Here is a 17,298-nt window from a genome sequence, read left to right on the forward strand (position 1 = left end):
GCAGCAAGAGAAGATTTTGCAGAGAATGAGGGGTTTGGCTTGAGGGATGTTAACCTTGAAGGTACTAAAGACTGGGAAGCACCTCAAAGGGGTTGTGTGCATGTTTGAGGCTTAAGACAGTAAAAATGTGGTGAGGTTGAGGAAGCCTCAGCCGATCTTGAGTAAGAGGGATGAGCATGACAGCCTGGCAAAAGAATAGTCAGAATGCATCCAGTGCACAGGCAAATACATCTTTGAAATAAAGAAGGGAATGCAGAAGTGTGTGGAAGGAGATGTACGAGGAGATGGAATAAGTTTAAGATTGAAGAAACTAGTAGCAGATAATGGGCTGGGTAACTTCTTTCGTGCTCTCCAACTCACTTTTTTGAGCATTGGTGATGTCTTCCCAACAAATTTGTGGATTTTATTGACTGGTTCACTTTTGTAAACTTAGGAAAGGAAGTTGATGCTCATTTTTGAGGTCTCAGTGATCTCACTGCTTAAAGGAGCTCTGCCCATGAATCTTAGCTCCTAATGAGGTAGAAAGCTCACCAAGTGCCTTTTTTTTTTTTTTTTTTTTTTTTTGGACACTGGGGATTGAACTCGGGACTTTATACTTGCTAAACACATGCTCTTCCACTGAGCTACACTCCAGCCCCATCCTCTGTTCTTATCAGTTCTTGGCATCAGTGCCAAGAAATAAACTCACTGGTGAACATGTGAAGACACTGTCCGTCTTCGCGTGGTAGCCACGGAAAGGAGGTAGCGCTTCGAAGTCTTGGGTTTATCACACTCTGAATTTTAGGCATTCCCTTAGCTGTGGGGAAATTCCCAGGCCCATAACTAAGGAAGTTATTTTTGTTAATCCCCACCCAAAGCATTAGACATCTTGTGATTGTCTTGACACAGGCAGATCCTCAGGTACTGACGTTTAGCACTGTGCTTCTGTGTGATTCAATTCACCGTGAGAACCTTGCTTGGTGGAATGTTCTTGTTTCTCTGTCAAATTACCACTCTCTTGGGGCTGGCTGTTTTTGTTGTGACTCACCTGTGCTGCTGTGGTTTTCTTTTGTGAGTTTACCTTTGAATTTAAGCCAGTGTGATGGGTATACAGAGTACAGTTTCTTAAATCCTGCTAATAAAATATTATCTTGGCTATGGCAAGAACATGGGATACTAAAATCACATTTCACAATATAAAAATGGAGGGAGTTACTGAAATTCTGTGCTCTGGAAGGTAATTCATTCACTTCACAGATAGTTTGAGAGTAAATACTATGTAAGTCATATGCCAGACACTGGTGTGTTGTGGAGTGAGACAGGGTTCCTGCCCTCAGGGTGTTAACGGGCAGAGGGGGAGGGTGGTAAGTCCTTCTGGTAGCTTTTGTCCTTATGATATTAAAAAACAAAGAACAGTGAAGAACTGTGGGTTCTCAGCAGAGGGTGAGGTTACAAATACTAACTTGATTGAATTCTTTCTATATAATAAGTGTAATTCTATAAGAGATGTATACCCTGACACTGGTAAGGGCCAGTCTTGGTTTAGTGTTGATGCTTTCTGACATTTCAGACCTCAGACATAAACATAAAAAGTGCACATGGATTGAGGTGTTTTCTTTTCTTTTTTCTTTTATAATAAAAATTGACTGGTGTACCAGGAAGCAGAAATAGAGGATTCAGAGTATAACATAAAGTCTGACAACCAAGTTGGAGCAGATACGTGGAAATAGGAGGGTGGATGGTTAATTAGGACACAGTGGAACAGTGTTCTGGTGATCAGCAAAGAAAAGATAGTATTCAGGTCTGTCAAGGTCATGAAGGGAACATGGGGGCATCTTTCCAAGCAAGGCAAACCTTATTCTACCCCTTGTCTATCTTGGATTTAGCCAGTCAATTTGGGTAAAAAAAAAAAAAAAAAAAAAAAATTTTTTTTTTTTTTTGGTACCAAGGATTGAACTTATTTATCAAGTGTCTATAGCCAGCTTCCCAGCGGGTTATTTTAAGTGAAAAATCAGAAGGAAAACAAAACAAAAATGACCATTAATCTTACTACATAGTTTTCATCATCAGAATTTATAACTATTCAGTACCTTTTCTTTTCGCACAGATGTTTTACACATATTTAATGGGGACAATTTATACTGTTTTAAAAATCTCATTCCTAGCTGGGCACAGTGGCATGCACTTGTGATCCCAGTTATGCCAGAGGATCATTTGAGCCCAGGAGTTTGAGACCAGCCTGAGAAACATAGCAAGACTGTCTCCAAAAGGAAAAAACAACAACAACAACAACAACAACAACAAAAAACTCTATACCTAATAGCCAGTAAGCACCTAATTAGTTCCTTGAATTTTCTTTTTGTTTAGAAGGTATGGTGCCTGTTTTCTTAGATTCTTAAATTTATTTTAGTAACATGGCTTGAAATGACTATATTTTATCATCTGCAGGTACTATTATCTTATTCTGTATTTCTGTATCAGAATACCACCAACTGGGTAATTTATAAATGATTGAAATTTGACTCACAGTTTGGAGATCGGGAAGTCCAAGAGCATGGAATGGGCCTCATTCCATGGCAGAAGCTAGCAAAGCAAGAGGGCGTGGAAGAATAAGCAGGCATGAGGGGGTCCAACTCGTTTTTGTAACAAGCATACTCTCCCATAACTAATGCACTCCCAAGATATCATTAGTGCTTTCCTAAGGTCAGGGCCCTTAACCTGACCTCCTAACTTCTCATTAGGCCCCTCCTCCCTGCCCTGTGGCATTGGGGCTTACGTTTTTAGCACAATTACTTTGGGGGGACTCATTCAAACCATAGCAGATACAGTTTATTTCTTCAGATGTTTTGAACATTAAGTTTTTTTTAATTTTTAGTATATTTAACAACTCCACACAGACCTCTGTATCTGAGCACATTAACTGGTTAAGTAAATTCCTGGATACATTCATCTAGATGGACCCTGGGTGAGGACATTTATTTAAGGCTTTGATACACATTGCCAAGTTCCCCATCAGAAGCAGCATACAAGTCTGGGCGCCTGTTCTGAGCATGTAAGGATATTTTCCAGAACTCTTGCCAGTATTTTGACATTTCTAACACTCTTTCCAAATATTCATGTTTATAAGGTGCAAAATGATATCTTATTTTAATTGATGGATGCTTGGCATTCAGGTATTTTTTGAATACATGTAGATTGGGTAATCTTAGCATAGAGGTGAACAGAGCAGTGAATATAAGATGAAAACAGACCTTCCTTGAAATTACCTCTTGGTGAAGGAGCCAGCATCGTCAATATATAGATGAAAACTCTTCTAGTTAGAGCAAATAGCAAGAGGAAAGACCCTGAGGTGGAGCTTGGCTGTCATGCCCTAGGAATAGAAGGAATGAAGTAAGGAAACGGGAAATGGGAGATGAGGTTGGAGAGGTAATGAGAGCCAGCTCACACAGAGTCTTGAAAATCATAATGAGGACTTTGACTTTGAACCTGACTGACTTAGATTTTGAGAGGGTCCCTCTGATTGTTGAGAATAGATTGAATGCAAGTGAGTTTGGGAGCAGGGAGATCCCACAAGGGGGAGGTAGCTGTAATCACAGCAGAAGATGATGGTTTCTTGGCCCAGTCTTGTGCCAAAGGTAAAGCCACTAGGACTTTGTTGGTTGAGGGGTAAAAGAGGAGAGGCGTGAAGGATGACTATAAACGTTTGATGTGAGCAATGGGCTGCCATTAACTGAGATGGGAAAGGATGATGCAGACATGGATGTTGGGGGATGGGTATCAGGAATTCAGTTAGAGATATTGAGATGAATAGTAGACATATAGAAGGTGGTTCATAGAAGAAGTCTGGTGTATGAATATAATTTGGGATTCAGCAACCTAGGGATGATACATAAAACCACCAGACTGGATGAGATTACCAAGACAGAAGTGTACAAAGAGCAGGTCAAGGATACCACTTTGGGTACTCCCACACTTGAAGAAGTGGAAAGAGGTGCAGGAATCATAAAGGAGACCAAGAAGGAATGGCCAGGAATGTAGGAGGGTAGTTGGTCAAGTGTAGTGTCCTCAAAGCCAAGTAAATAAGCCATTAAGGAGAAAGGAGGGATCAACTGCATTAAATATCACTGATAGAGCATGGTTTGCCGCAGATGGCAGAAAATCTAACCAGTGGGGTTAAGCCTGAAGGTTGTGGGTCTAACAGGAAGCCTAAAGGTAGGCACACCCAGGTCTGGTGATTGAGTAATGTCATCTTTCTGCTTTCTGCGCTTCCACCCCGCCTGCCTCAGCCTCCATTGGCTTTTTGCAGTGACTTTTCAGTTAAAATATGGCCGCCAAAAATTCTATGTGTAACAACCTCTGGTCACTGTGTTTAAAGGCTGGAAGCCAACGCCAGTGTCCCAGAGTAGGAGTTTTCTCCTGACATGCCTCTCTATGTTTATCAGGGAGGAAAATTCCTAGTCAGCAACTTAACCCCCAACACTCTTATTCTTACCTCTTATCGGCACAAACTGGATCATATGGTCCCTCCAAACTTCAAGAAAGGTCAGGAAGCAACTATTTGATTCTTAAGCCTTTCCATAGGATGTGAGCAATGGAGGTGGGAATTGGGAAGCCAGGAAAGGTGTTAGACACAGTGAAGTTATGTTTTTAAAAAAAATTGTTTATTTACTGTTTAGTCCAGAATTTTTGCTCACCCTTATTTTGGAGCATATGATTCTTGTTGTTCTCATCTTATTCTTTGTTTTACTGTATGGCTTTTAATTTTGTATATGGTGATTTTTTAAAAAAATTAATTTTTGTTTTAAATATATCATTTCCCTTAAATTTTCCTGTTTTTATACATAACAAGACCTTCCTACACAAAGACAAGATTGGCCTGTATTTAATTATTTTTTATAGTTTTATTTTAAACCCTTTACTTTTCATCCAGTTTTAATTTGTCTTGATGGCTGGTGAGAAGTAGGAGCTAATATTTTCATGGTACTATGTCCCAGGTGCTGTTCTTTTTTAAAAATTATAAACTCCTTTAACTCTCACAAGGACCTATGAGGTAAGTACAGTTGTAATCAACACATTCTTACATAGAGGAAACAGAAGCTCAGAGAGGGTAAGTAGTGCTCATAGCCAGTGCATACTGGAGTTGAGTTTGAACCCAGGCCTTCTGGTCTAGATTGTCTAAATTTTTACCATTAACCCACACTGCTTCTCAAACTTTAATATATATTTTTTGAAATTTATGGTACTGGGGATTTGACCTGGGGTGCTCTACCACTGAGCTACATCTCCAGCCTCCCCACCCCTTTTTTTTTTTTTTTTTGAGACAGGGTATCTCTAAGTTGCTGAGGCTGGCCTTGAACTTGTGATCCTCCTGCCTCAATCTCTTGAATAGCTAGGATTATAAGTATGTGCGACTATGTCCAGTTCAAATTTTAATTATTTTAAAATTAAATATCTTAATACCACAAATAAATTCATTTTGTGATTTAAAGTATCTCCTGTCCTGACTTTTTATATTTCCTATGTTTATATACTACGTTATTAATCTGTCAATTCAGTTTTAGGCCCATAGTAAGCTATTTTATGCTTTCATAATATGCCTTATCAACTAGTTTCACAAATTCCTTTTCATATCTTTTTAACTTTTGAAGATTACAGTAAAATGTACACCATGTAGAATTGCCATTTTAACCATTTTTAAATATGCAGTTTTTGTGGAATGAAGTACATTCACATTGTTGTGCTGCATCCATCTTCAGAATTTTTTGTCAGCCTCAACTGGAATTCTATATCTGTTAAACCTTAACTCCTGTTTCCCCTTCTCCCAACCCCTGGCGCCCACCATTCTGCTTTCTGTCCCTCTGAATTCGAGGTATCTCACAAAAAGGCAGACCTAGAATAGCTGTCCTTTTGTGATTACCTTATAACCTAGCAATGTGTCTTCAGGTTTCATGCAGGTTGTGGCATGTGTCAAATTTTCCTTCTTGTTAAAGGCTGAACAATCACTCACTGTATTTATGTACCACATTTTGTTCATTTGGCTACTTTGAACTCTTTGAGTTGCTTCCACTTTGGGCTGTTGTGAATAATGCTGCTTTGGGGGTGGGTGTTCAAATACCACTTCACATCCTTGCTCTCATTCTGGTTGTATGTCCAGACATGGAGTTGCTGGATCATATGGTAACACTATGTTTAATTGTTGAGAGAACTGCCATACTGTTTTCCATAGCAGCTACACCATTTCATGTTCCTACAAACAATGCGCAATGGTTCCACTTTCTCCACATCCTTGTCAATACTTGCTATTTGTTTTTAGTAGTTTTCCTAATGGATGTGAGGTCATGTCATTGTGGTTTGGTGTGCATTTCCCTGATGACTAGTGATGATGAGTATCTTCGAACGTGCCCATTGGCCATTTGTATATTTTCTTTGGAGAAATGTTTGTTCAAGTCCTTTACCCATTTTTAAGTTGAATTGCTTGTTTTTTATTGTTGTGTTGTAGATTTCTCATTTTTCTGTTATGGAATTTTTTGGCTATTTTTAATTATAGACTAAAGTTTTAAAAAATTCAGTGGCTCTTTTAAAAGCAGTTTATTAGAATAGCATTCAATTAAAATATTAATTCAGGCCATGTTTAACATACATGTACTTATTCAAACCTCATTTCCCTATTTTTATAATTTTCACATAGGACTACCATTTTCTTGATAAAATTCTTCACAGGAACTGTGTATCTGTGCAACCGTTTGTCACTGCTAAAGGTTCTTTCTTTTCCTGGTAGATGAAAAACCTGTTGATATTGTGTAGTGTCTGTTTTGTAGGCAGCCTAGCTGGTATATTTAAGAAATGTTCATACAGTAAAACACTTTCATTGAAGCTAAATTTGTAGACATGTTTATTATTGTTAGTGAAAGTATTTGGCTCCTAAGAGTTGGAAATGAACCTGCAGCCACTGATTTGAGTATTGTAATTTATTTTCCCCCAAATTGTTAATTTTTTATTGTTTTGGGCAGACTTTAATTTTATTATAATTCTGAGTTGCTATACATAATGACTACAAAGCTCTATTTTTTCTTCCTGACTCGGGTAATAAGGGCCTCTGCCACATGTATTCCTTATTAATGTTTATATGTTACAAACTGACCTCAGTAATTTTCATTGTCTAGTTAAAATTTCTGTCACTCTAGCCCTGGCGGGTGCCCCAGCCTACTAACTTGTTTCCTCAATCTCAAAGTCTTCCCTTCAGTCGGTCGTGCACTGTACCACCACATGGTCAGGTCCAGTGGGAATGCTGAGCTGGCTGCATAGCTCTCCTCCCGGTCTTCCCACCACACTCACCTGCAGCAAGTAAGGCCTAACTCTCTCAGCCCAACCTCTAAGGCCATCTCTCTCCCAACGGGGGGCGATCCACCTCTCCAGCCTTGTTTTCATTCTCCTTACCCTGACACCTGTGTTCCCACTAAGGTAAACAAGCTATACAACAGCATATTTTATAATAAGACACAAGGACTTCGCTAGCATTTTGTAGTTTTTCCCTGCAAACATGTGGTAGTGATTTGTGTGGCAAGATGTCAAGTGTTTCTAGCACCGTACACACTTAAGCTTTATGATTAGTTGCAGTTACTTTCTGGGTAAGCAAGTATAGACTTGTGTAGCACCCCCCTTCATGTGAATCCAGTGTCCAGGTATTTATTAGGATGAACTATGTCTTCCAGTGTAGGTAATATAGGAGTTAATATTTTTAAATAATTGAATTGCCAAAACCCATATATATTTTTTTTCATCAACTGTAAAGAACAGCAAGTCAGTTTTTCAATGCTGGATAGTCTTTTGAAAAATATGTTCAAGCTGATTTCGTTTGTCTTGTTTGGAGGTGAGAAATTGGTTTGCTGGTAGATGTTTATGCAGCTCTGAAAGTTGCTCTTACTCCTCTGATGCTGTTTCAGGAGTAGTATGCAAGTCACCTGCTTCCCCAGGCCTTTCCTTAGAGAAAGGAAGGAGCCATCTGGGAGGCGCAAGATCATACTGTATCACTGGGAAGGAAGGCCCTGAGAGCTTTCTCCTGGAAAAAACCCTTAATAGAAGTGACAAGACAAAAACGTGTCACTCGGGAGTTCAGTCCAGCCCCAGGAAACATTCCCATTTTGGTAACATGAAGAACTTTCTAGTAATAAAGTGGCCATTTTCATGATAGCCATGTAAAAGCATCGATTAAGGCATGGACTTCTTTATTTTTGTTTTCTTAGTAAAACAAAAGGACTGAAGAATCGCTGCCACTTTCAAATTCTGCATGAGTAGAATCTACTTTATTGATTCAGTTCATCCTTTCTTGGTTTCTGTTTTTTTTTTTTTTTTTTTTTTTTTTTTTTGTCTTACATATTTTTGTCTGATTAAATTTGGCCCCATTGACTTTTATGTTTTAGTCTTTCTTATAAAAACATGTTCATCAAAAGAAAATTCATATAATTCGTTAAGGTACTAATCAAGCATAAAGGGAAAATGTCTCATCTCTGTCCCTTCCCTTCTCTTTTCGAACATGTCCCACTTGGCTGTACCCCATAACAGTCCCATAAAATGGTAGTCCATTTTTCTGAAATTGTTCAATATATGGAAGTATAGACTTTAAAAATAGGATCAAAATTTAGATTTTCTCTTTTTTGAGGAGTCATGCAAGAATGGAATTTTACTTCTACAGTGTGTTTATTTTTGGATTTGAACCCTCGGGCTACCTAGTTGCGATCTAAATCTGAGTTTCAGTCATAATTTCTCAGTAGCTTCTGTTTTATAATTTGATTGCAGTCATTCTCCTCCTTTCATGACTGTCACTGTTCTCTCCAACTCAGTCCCCCCTCTTTTTCTCTCTTTCATTCTTCCTCATCTTGCTTGCTTGCTTTGTATTTTTCTCTGCCAGCATAGATCTACCCTCTTCTACTTAAAGTGGACAGTACAGAATTATTCAATATAGGCATTGTGTTATACAGCGCATCTCTAGAACTTACAGCACATCTCTAGAACTTGTACAGTGAAACCCAATAGCCATTGAACAACTCCCCATTTCTCTCTTCTCCCACACCCTGGCAAATATCATTCTGCTCTTTCTGAAATCTGTATCTTTCCATTGGGTTTTGGTTTTGTGAGTCATTCTTACTGACTTTGTATACAGCACTCTCAATCTGGTTTTCCACAGTGGTTCTCCTAGGAAATTGGCTGCTTGAGGAAGACTATGCTTCAAATCCAGGAGACTCTATTAGAACATAAGGCAAAGTGCACATTTTTTTTTCTCCCAGCAAGAGATGGTTATATTTTATAGAATCAAAACAAATCTGTTGTCTAGATGTAAGCCTATGCCAAATGTATGAGCTTAAAATAAATGACTAAGGTCAACAACATATCTGTAGGTAGATCTTAAATCTTTATACCTTTTCTATTGGGATATGTTACATGATATGGTGTGAATTGGAATGGGTCCTCTTTAGAACTGTAAGTCAGAAATTCCATATCAATTACACTTGTTGAAGATTTTGGTGCTCAGATTAATGTAGTCCCTCAATCAGCTCAATGTTGCCATGTCTTTCAATATTGCTGATGATGTGTATGCTTTACTACTTCTTTATGTGAGATCCACTTATATAACTGCTCTAGGTCAGTTTTACTGTTAAACATTAGTACTGTTGGTGAAACGATTACCAATCAACTGTAGGAACTTTTGCCTGCTGAGAGGTAGAGCTCAAATTTGAATTTGCCCACAAGCCTGGTTCTTCCTTTAAATGTGATGCTGCTTTTCTGTGGCACAGAGGGATCATTGGGCTGGTGGTTAAGCACTATGACTCACTAACACAAGTTAGACATGTGATCCACATATCCCATTTAACCATCCAGTTCTCTTAACTATAAGCTGGGATAATAATAATAATACACCATTATGATTAGTCTCAGCATCAAAAGAACTAGCTAGGAGAGCTGTGTGGTGGTATGCCTCTGTAGTCCTAGTACTTGGGAGTCTGAGGCAGGAGGATCACTGAGTCTAGGAGTGATGGCCAACCTGGGCAACACAGTGAGATCCTGTCTCAGTACAAAACAAACAACAAAACCCCCACTAAATTTAAAAAGAACTAATCTTTTGGTGAAAGGCTTTACTTAGTACCTTTTATTGCTCATTATAATGATGGAATAAAGATGGGATTGTGAAGTCTTTGACAGGGACTACAAGTTGCCATTAGGTGGAGGGGAGGGACTGAGTGGGAGTGACAGGTAGACTTGTGAAAATGGAATAGGGAATAGGGCAGGTCAGGGACTGACATTTGGACTTGGGGGCGAGTGGGCTTCTGGTGTAGGCTGTGTTAGAATCAGCAAAGGTGCAGGTCTGTAGTAATTTTGAGGCATGCTGAGAAGTGCCCATAAGAGCCTACAGTGCTGTCAGAAACAGTCCTGTGAAGCATACCTTTCTGAAGAATAAGTGACTTCAAAACCTGTTGAGCCTTGACTGCATTGTGGCTCTGGCCCGGAAATTTTGATCTGTTACTTGCCCAGCCCTGCTCACTGTTTCTGATGATGATTCATCAGAATGTTTCTGCTGAAGGCGTAATAGTTTGGTAAATTTTTGTTTTAAAAATAGATTTTTCCGTTCCTTTAAAAGCTAGTGAAACTGATGGCAAATATAAATGAAAGATAAAATGGGTATTGGAATATCTAATATTTGCTGAGCTTTGCAAAGGATGTAAAGAAGAATGTCTCTCTCGACTTAGTGAACAGACTGAAGAGGCAAAGAAGCTTGTTCAGAGGGGCACTGCTCATGCTTCATTGTGGATGATGAGGGAACACATTATCCACATTCATTATTTACTCTTGGCATTGAAAGAAAGGTTAATTCAGCAAACACGTGTTCTCACTCCATGCACCACACTAGGTTGAAAGGACAGAAATTGAATCAGGTGTTCTTCCTGTTCTCAGGGACCTTGTAGACTAGTCCAGGAGACCTGTGGAAGCAGGCGGGTGGTGTGAGGCAAGGCAAGATGTGGGCCTCACGGGAGAGGATGTCCTGGCAGGAGAGGCTCAAAGAGGTTGGGATTGTCAGCAGCACTTCTGAAATTCAATGTGTGTTTTCATTATCTGGTACATCTGGTTGAAATGCAGATTGTGGTTCAGTAGACCTAGGGTGGAGCTGTAAATGTGCAGCAAGGATTTAGAGAATCATTTGCTGACATTGTATTCACTGGGCAGGAGTAGGGGACTGGATGAGAGGAACTCTCCTCAGTCACACCCAGGGAATAAGAGGAGAAGAGTGTAGAACAACTAGGAGAAAAACAAATAGTGTGTGTGTAGAGGGGAGAAATAGTTGGTAGGAACCAACCCTAGGACTCCCTTTTATGCCTTTGAAATTAAAAATTAATTAATAGGATTGAAAATATCAGCATCTTGTAGAAAGTGGGGAATCCCAAACTTTAGCTTGGTTCATGACCTTAATTTTCATGTTCAGGAGATAAAGGGGGTGGAGTTTGAAGGGATGGAAGGATAGGACTTCAGGGATCTACTATGGTTAATTGTCTAGGCAAGACATAAGGGGCGAGTGACAGCAGGACTTGGATTGGGAGGAAGAAGAACTCTTTGGAAAGAAATGGTGTGCCCAGCAAAGTGGAGTAGCACATGGAGTGTCCTGGTGTCAGAACACTGTTCATTGGAACGGAGCGAACACTGATGTACAAGAACGCTGTGGGGTGAGACTGGTGACAGGAAAGCCTTCCTGTTGGTGGCTTCAGATGCCTGATCTAAGGAGGTAGAGTTTTTTTTTTTTTTTTTTTCCCCTCCATTAAGATGTCATTTTTATTACTTTAGTCCCTAGGATAAAGGACTGAGTATGGTTTTATTCACTTCTGGTGCCACTGGTAAAATGTGGCAATATTTTCTTCAAAGGTCCTTTTCCATTCTTGGTATCTTTCGGTCTTGTGATACTAGTAGCAAAGAGTGCCCGATGGGATGGGAATCTGGGGAAAAAACATCGCTTCAGTGTCTTGAGACTCGTGCAAAAGGAAAAATGGAGCTAGAATTAGCATTGACAGATAGGAGTTGAAACACTCAACAAGGAGTTTAAAACCTGAGTGGCACAGGGATTCAGAAGGATGGTGGTGCCACAGATGAGAATTTGGGATTCATCTGTGAAAGGCCTGGAGTAAAGTAAATAAAAGACTCTCCAAGAAAATGAGTTTGAGAAGAATGGTGAGCAAAGACTTGAGCTTGGGCCGTGCCCGGGCCTCAGTAGTAGGTCTGGACATCAGGATGGTGTGCTTCCAAAGATGTCTGAGGATAGGAAGCATGCGTATTTCACGGATAAGTGGAAACTTGCTACAAGGAAGAGTTAGAAAGCGTGACACGTTTGGCAAACTGGTAAAGATGAAGAGTTGAATTCTAAACATACTAACAATATAGCACCACCTGGTGTTCGGCATTAGCATTAGGCATTTTCCAAATGAAAATTTTCTCGGATCAAATTTGTCTTTCGGTTGTGGTTGCTTTTAAAATTTTCACTTTTACAGTTGAGGTGGCAGCCTGGCATGTGCATGGAGTCATTTATTTTTGTATTAATGAATGACGTGGGTTCACATCAATTTGTTTCTGCTTTGATTTCAACTTCGCTGAAAGTTCTCTCGCAGGATTCTCTGTTCTGTTTTCAACTTCAGAGGAGAAGCGCATGTCAGTTACTTCAGGGTGCAGGGTTTCAGCCACAGTCCTCATAGCCTGATTGCTCTTCTGTCTCTAAAGCCTTGAAAATAAAAAGCGTGTGTGAAGTTTTTCCTCTTTCTTCTGAAGTTACATGAGCCTGAATACTCATTTTGTATTCCAACTTCACTATTATGGAGTTCACAAAACTGCATGTGCCAGCTTTCAAAATGTAATGTTCGTGTTCTTTTCTTTCTTTCTTTTTTTTAATCCCAAGGAAAACCTACGGGCTTGAAATCTGCACAGCCATCTTGGGTGAACTTGCCTAGACCACTTCCCAAATCCAAGGCATCTGTGAAAAGTTCTGTGCTGCGGAGGACGGGAAGCAGCCGGTCCATTGCCAGCACCCACAGTGATCTGAGCACCTACAGCACCAATTGTAAGTTGATCTCATGTCAAAATTTGGGGGTGGTTGAAACAGTAGTTATATACCAAAAAAATGCTCTACAAACAATTGGTTCAATTTTTGGTTCTGTATTTTAGAAGAAAATCTGCATAATGCTTCTTTGGAATTGTTCAGAAAGTTTGGCAGGGAAAATGAATTCTTTATAAAACATTCTCTTTTGTTGAATGCGCTTTGAAACACTGAAATGATAATGTGTTGAGGCACCTGCTGTGTTTTTTCATGAAGGAGTTTGAAGAGCATCATTTCAATCCGTGATGTCTTGGGGTTTAACAAAAGAATAGCAATGTTGGGGCTCTTGGAACCCAAAACTGGAACTCAGAGAAATTACTATAGTTGCATTTACTTTGAAAATGACTATCTTATAGATGTACTTTCTGTAACTTTTACTGCAGGTGCTAGATTCATGGTATAACTAAAATGCTCTAACTTCAAGCCTAATTCTAAATAATTAAAATGGGGGAGACTATTTTTAAAGTTTTTCTGTTTTAAAAGTGGGCGAATTGATTATGTCCTTTTCATTCAAAAGATGTTTTTGGATCGAGTACTTATTTTTTTTCATTTACTTCTTAATTTAACTCACAGACTAATTTGTGAATTAATTCAAACCCTCTTGGAATGCCTACTCAGCCAGGACCCCATCTTGATAGGTGCAGTGAGGAACACAGAATATAAATGTAAAAAGTAGTCGAGGAGACCCATGTATGAATAATAAGTCAAAATACATTCTACTGTCATGTATAACTAAAAAGAACAAATAATTTTTTGAAAGTAGTTGAGGAGAGAGACATTTCTATTGGTGACCAAAATATCAGATAAAACAAGATGCAGGCATGTGGGGAGGAGTGGAGAATTCTCCCCCTTTTAAGACCAAATCAGTTTTTTTCTCTTTTGGTGAGGAGGTAAGGACAAAGTAGAACAATACTTATTAAATCTTTCTAAATATAAAATAGTATCAGGGCTACCATATATTATTTCATATTTTTTCCTTCAAATACCCTCTGTTACCTCGATTTTATATACAAAGGAGTTGAGGCTCAGAGATGTTGTTACTGGTCCAAAGTCACACAGCAGCTGTGCAACAGAATGGTTTATGGAGGAACATGCATTGAGTTAATGACAATTAGTGATCACATTTCTGTCTAGTCACTTCAACAGCACTAGCTAGTCTCATATGCAAATTTAAGTAGCAGCATATGAGCACTTTAGGAATACTGGAATATGTTACCTAAATCTTAACAGGATTATTATCTGTTTATTGGTTGAATTTTGAAGTTGGAGCAAAAAGCAGAAGGATTTGCATGTAAGAGATTATTCTCTGAATTTGAAAAGGTAGTTCACACATGTACTATTTTAAGGTCATTGCCCTCCCAGCCTTCTCTGTTCTACAGTGTGAATTTTAAAAACAAACTGCCAAAACAGAGTCACCAACCTTCTCCCCAGCTGTTGGGATGGGGTTTGTGACGCTGGAAGCAGATGGATTCTCTAGTGCTGTGTTTTCCATCGACAGCCATGTTGGCTTGGCCACTGCTTCAGGACCGTGTCTGACACTCCTAAAGAGGCTGTAAAATGCTGTTGTCATTCCTTTTTGTCTGTTCACAAAGGGGTTCACCGTACACCCACAGAGCCTGTCTAGTGGCGATGTGTCCTTGTTGCAGATTAAGCATTCAAATCAGTGAGTCTCTTTCTTAGTTTGATTTGCTAGCTGGTTTAATCTGTTTTGTGTAGTGCCTTGGAGCACAGAGATTTTTTTTTTTTTTCCTCCCCTCCGTTCTAATTCACTAAGAGCAAGCATGAGGGATATGAGACTGAGCATGGCTGCAGTTTTTCCTGATTGAGCTGGCTTTGATCCTTTTAAATGACTGTACCAGGAGGATTTCGCAGTTGCACAGAAACTGATATTTCTTCAAAAATCTTTATCAATTCTACACTCACCCCACCGGCTGGTTCAGAGAGGCACTATGATGCTACCTTATTGACACTGCTGGTCGTGGGATCCTACAGCCTTTGTATAATCCCTTTGTTAGCCACGTTTACTGGGAAAAGAAGTAGGTCGATGATTTCTGGTTTGATTCTTTTCTTTGTCAGCATGCTTGAATTTCTATTCAATAAATTGGTTTTAGGACCTCTTGATTGTTATCTTTGTAACTTGCAATTTATGTTAACTATAGTATTTCTTAGGCATATTTAAATATATATAAGATGTAAATACTTCTGTATAGAACCAATTTTATGGCATATTGTGTGTATTTGGAGAGGCTTACTAAATAATTTAGAAGCATTGTCAGTATTCTGGGCACATGAAATTATGCTATTCTCAAAGACTATTTGATAGTTTAATTAGTAGCTTTTGTGTATGTAGTTTATGGTTGTACAAGTATAGAAAAATACCTTCCTACAATTAAAATTGAAACATTACATCTTTGATTATTTTCTTTAATTATAATTAACATGTATTTCATATAAAGGTAATGAGTGCATATTTTTAAAGGCTACCTCAAGATATACAAAAAAAAAATAATTTTGATTTGGAATTTTCCTGCTTCTCATAATGCAGGGTCATGTTAGGAAATAATCTATTGATTGATGTTTTGATTCTTATTGGCTTAAGCATTTGAATCCTTTTTAAAGAATGTTCTCTTGCTTTGTTCATTTCTTTATGATGTGATGTTATTGGCAGCCTCATTTAAGAACTTATGAGGTCGTATAGTGCTATTGTGAAATTAACATCCAGTTCTCAGTACTTTGGGATCCTATAGAAATAACATGACTGAAATGTGTGTAAGACAATAATTTTTCTTATTTCAGAGTTTTGGCGGGCATTTTATATGTGTTTTTAAACATAGAAAAATTAAAATCATGAAGATGATTTCCTTTGGATATTAGCATAAAACATTACATAGTAGTGTCTATAATCAAACACACTCATTTATTGAGGTTAAAAATATTATAAGCTCTTTCAGACTCAGGTACCTAGCATCCAGTTTTTAAGATCATTAAAGTACTCAGATAAGGTTAAGTGATATATTATGAGTCTTGAATACAGTTGAAGGTTTGTAGACCATTGTGCAATGTAGGTCTTCAGAGAGTGTACAATTTTGCCACAATGGCAAGAATCTGAAATCCAGAGACTTCCTTCCCTTTCCACTTTGGCCACAAAAGCATGTTTATTTTTGAGAGGCAGATGGTGCAGGGCAGTGTATGAGACGTAAACTAAAGCTGTTTGCACTCTCTTGGAAATGGGAGATCAAGAAACTAAAGAAATAGGTGTTCTTTTCCATCACCTTTGTGGCCAGCCCTGGCTGGGGTGGGGGTGGGGGGCACACAGGAAAGGGCACTCACCTCAAGCTCATCCTAGTTTTCCTGCCAGCTCTTGTGAAGTTGGACAATTGTTCTCTTTGCCTCCTTCTCATCTGAAGAATGAGAGGGGAAGGACTAGCTCGTCTTCAGAAACCATCCGCAACAAATGTCTGACTTCTTTTATTCCCTTCATTGCAATAAGAGTGTACCTGATAGTTTGGAAGGAAGGTGTTTTGAGTTGTTCAGGTGATTAAGCCAGTAGAGAGAAGGAACCTTGTTTACCCTCAGTATTTTTGTTTGGTTGTCATGACAGGAAGGGCAAGTGAGTACGCACTTGCCCACCAACACTGGTCAGTTGATAAGAATCCTCAGGAAGTGCAGTGCTGCCACTTTCTCAGGCTGCTTCCAGGCTCAGAGGAGAAGCTTTGTGTTTGACTAGTAATGTCTGCCATAGGTGAGGAAGCTGCGAGAGGCAGCATAGAGTGCAGGCTCTGCCTCCCAAGCTCGATTTCTACTTATGCACTTCTGTGTGGACTGTTTAATATAGAAATTTAATCCAGAACACTGATAGTTTTGTTCCCCTTGTTTTTCTGGTGTATATATGAGACACCATATTTTGCTTTTGCTTTTTTGATTATTTTGCTTTTGAAATCCAAAAGCTTAGGCTTTCAGTGATTTGATTTTAAGCCAGGTGGGCAGATGATCTGGCACAGTGAGGAGTGTGAAACTGATTCATAAAAAAAATTCAGGAAATGAACAGAAGGTTGGCTCCGTGTGTCTGTACATAATTTAATAAACAAACAAAAAAACTAATTTCAAATACATACTAGAATGTAGTTAGTTTGCACATAAAAATCTGGACCGATAAGTTTTTTTGTTTTTGTTGTTTGGTTAGTTTGCTGTGC

At 38.9% G+C, this 17,298-nt stretch overlaps 1 protein-coding gene and 1 long non-coding RNA gene across 2 annotated transcripts in view; one reads left to right on the plus strand and one right to left on the minus strand.

The window, feature by feature from the left end:
* The window catches only part of LOC306662722, a 45,167-nt gene extending 32,275 nt beyond the window's left edge, over positions 1-12,892 (minus strand). Inside the window, exons 1-2 of the long non-coding RNA XR_013764212.1 lie at positions 11,845-12,892; positions 2,507-2,562 (exon numbers count right to left, since the gene is read on the minus strand). This is a non-coding gene — a long non-coding RNA (uncharacterized lncRNA). The remainder of the gene's footprint in view (positions 1-2,506; positions 2,563-11,844) is intronic.
* The window catches only part of MTUS1 (microtubule associated scaffold protein 1), a 150,092-nt gene that overhangs the window by 67,469 nt on the left and 65,325 nt on the right, over positions 1-17,298 (plus strand). Inside the window, 1 exon segment of the mRNA XM_079142739.1 lies at positions 12,908-13,069. Within this exon segment, the coding sequence (XP_078998865.1) occupies positions 12,908-13,069 (162 nt within the window).

The sequence above is a fragment of the Sciurus vulgaris genome, assembly GCF_902686455.1.
Source record: "Sciurus vulgaris genome assembly, chromosome: 5".
NCBI classification, from domain to species: Eukaryota; Metazoa; Chordata; class Mammalia; order Rodentia; family Sciuridae; genus Sciurus; species Sciurus vulgaris.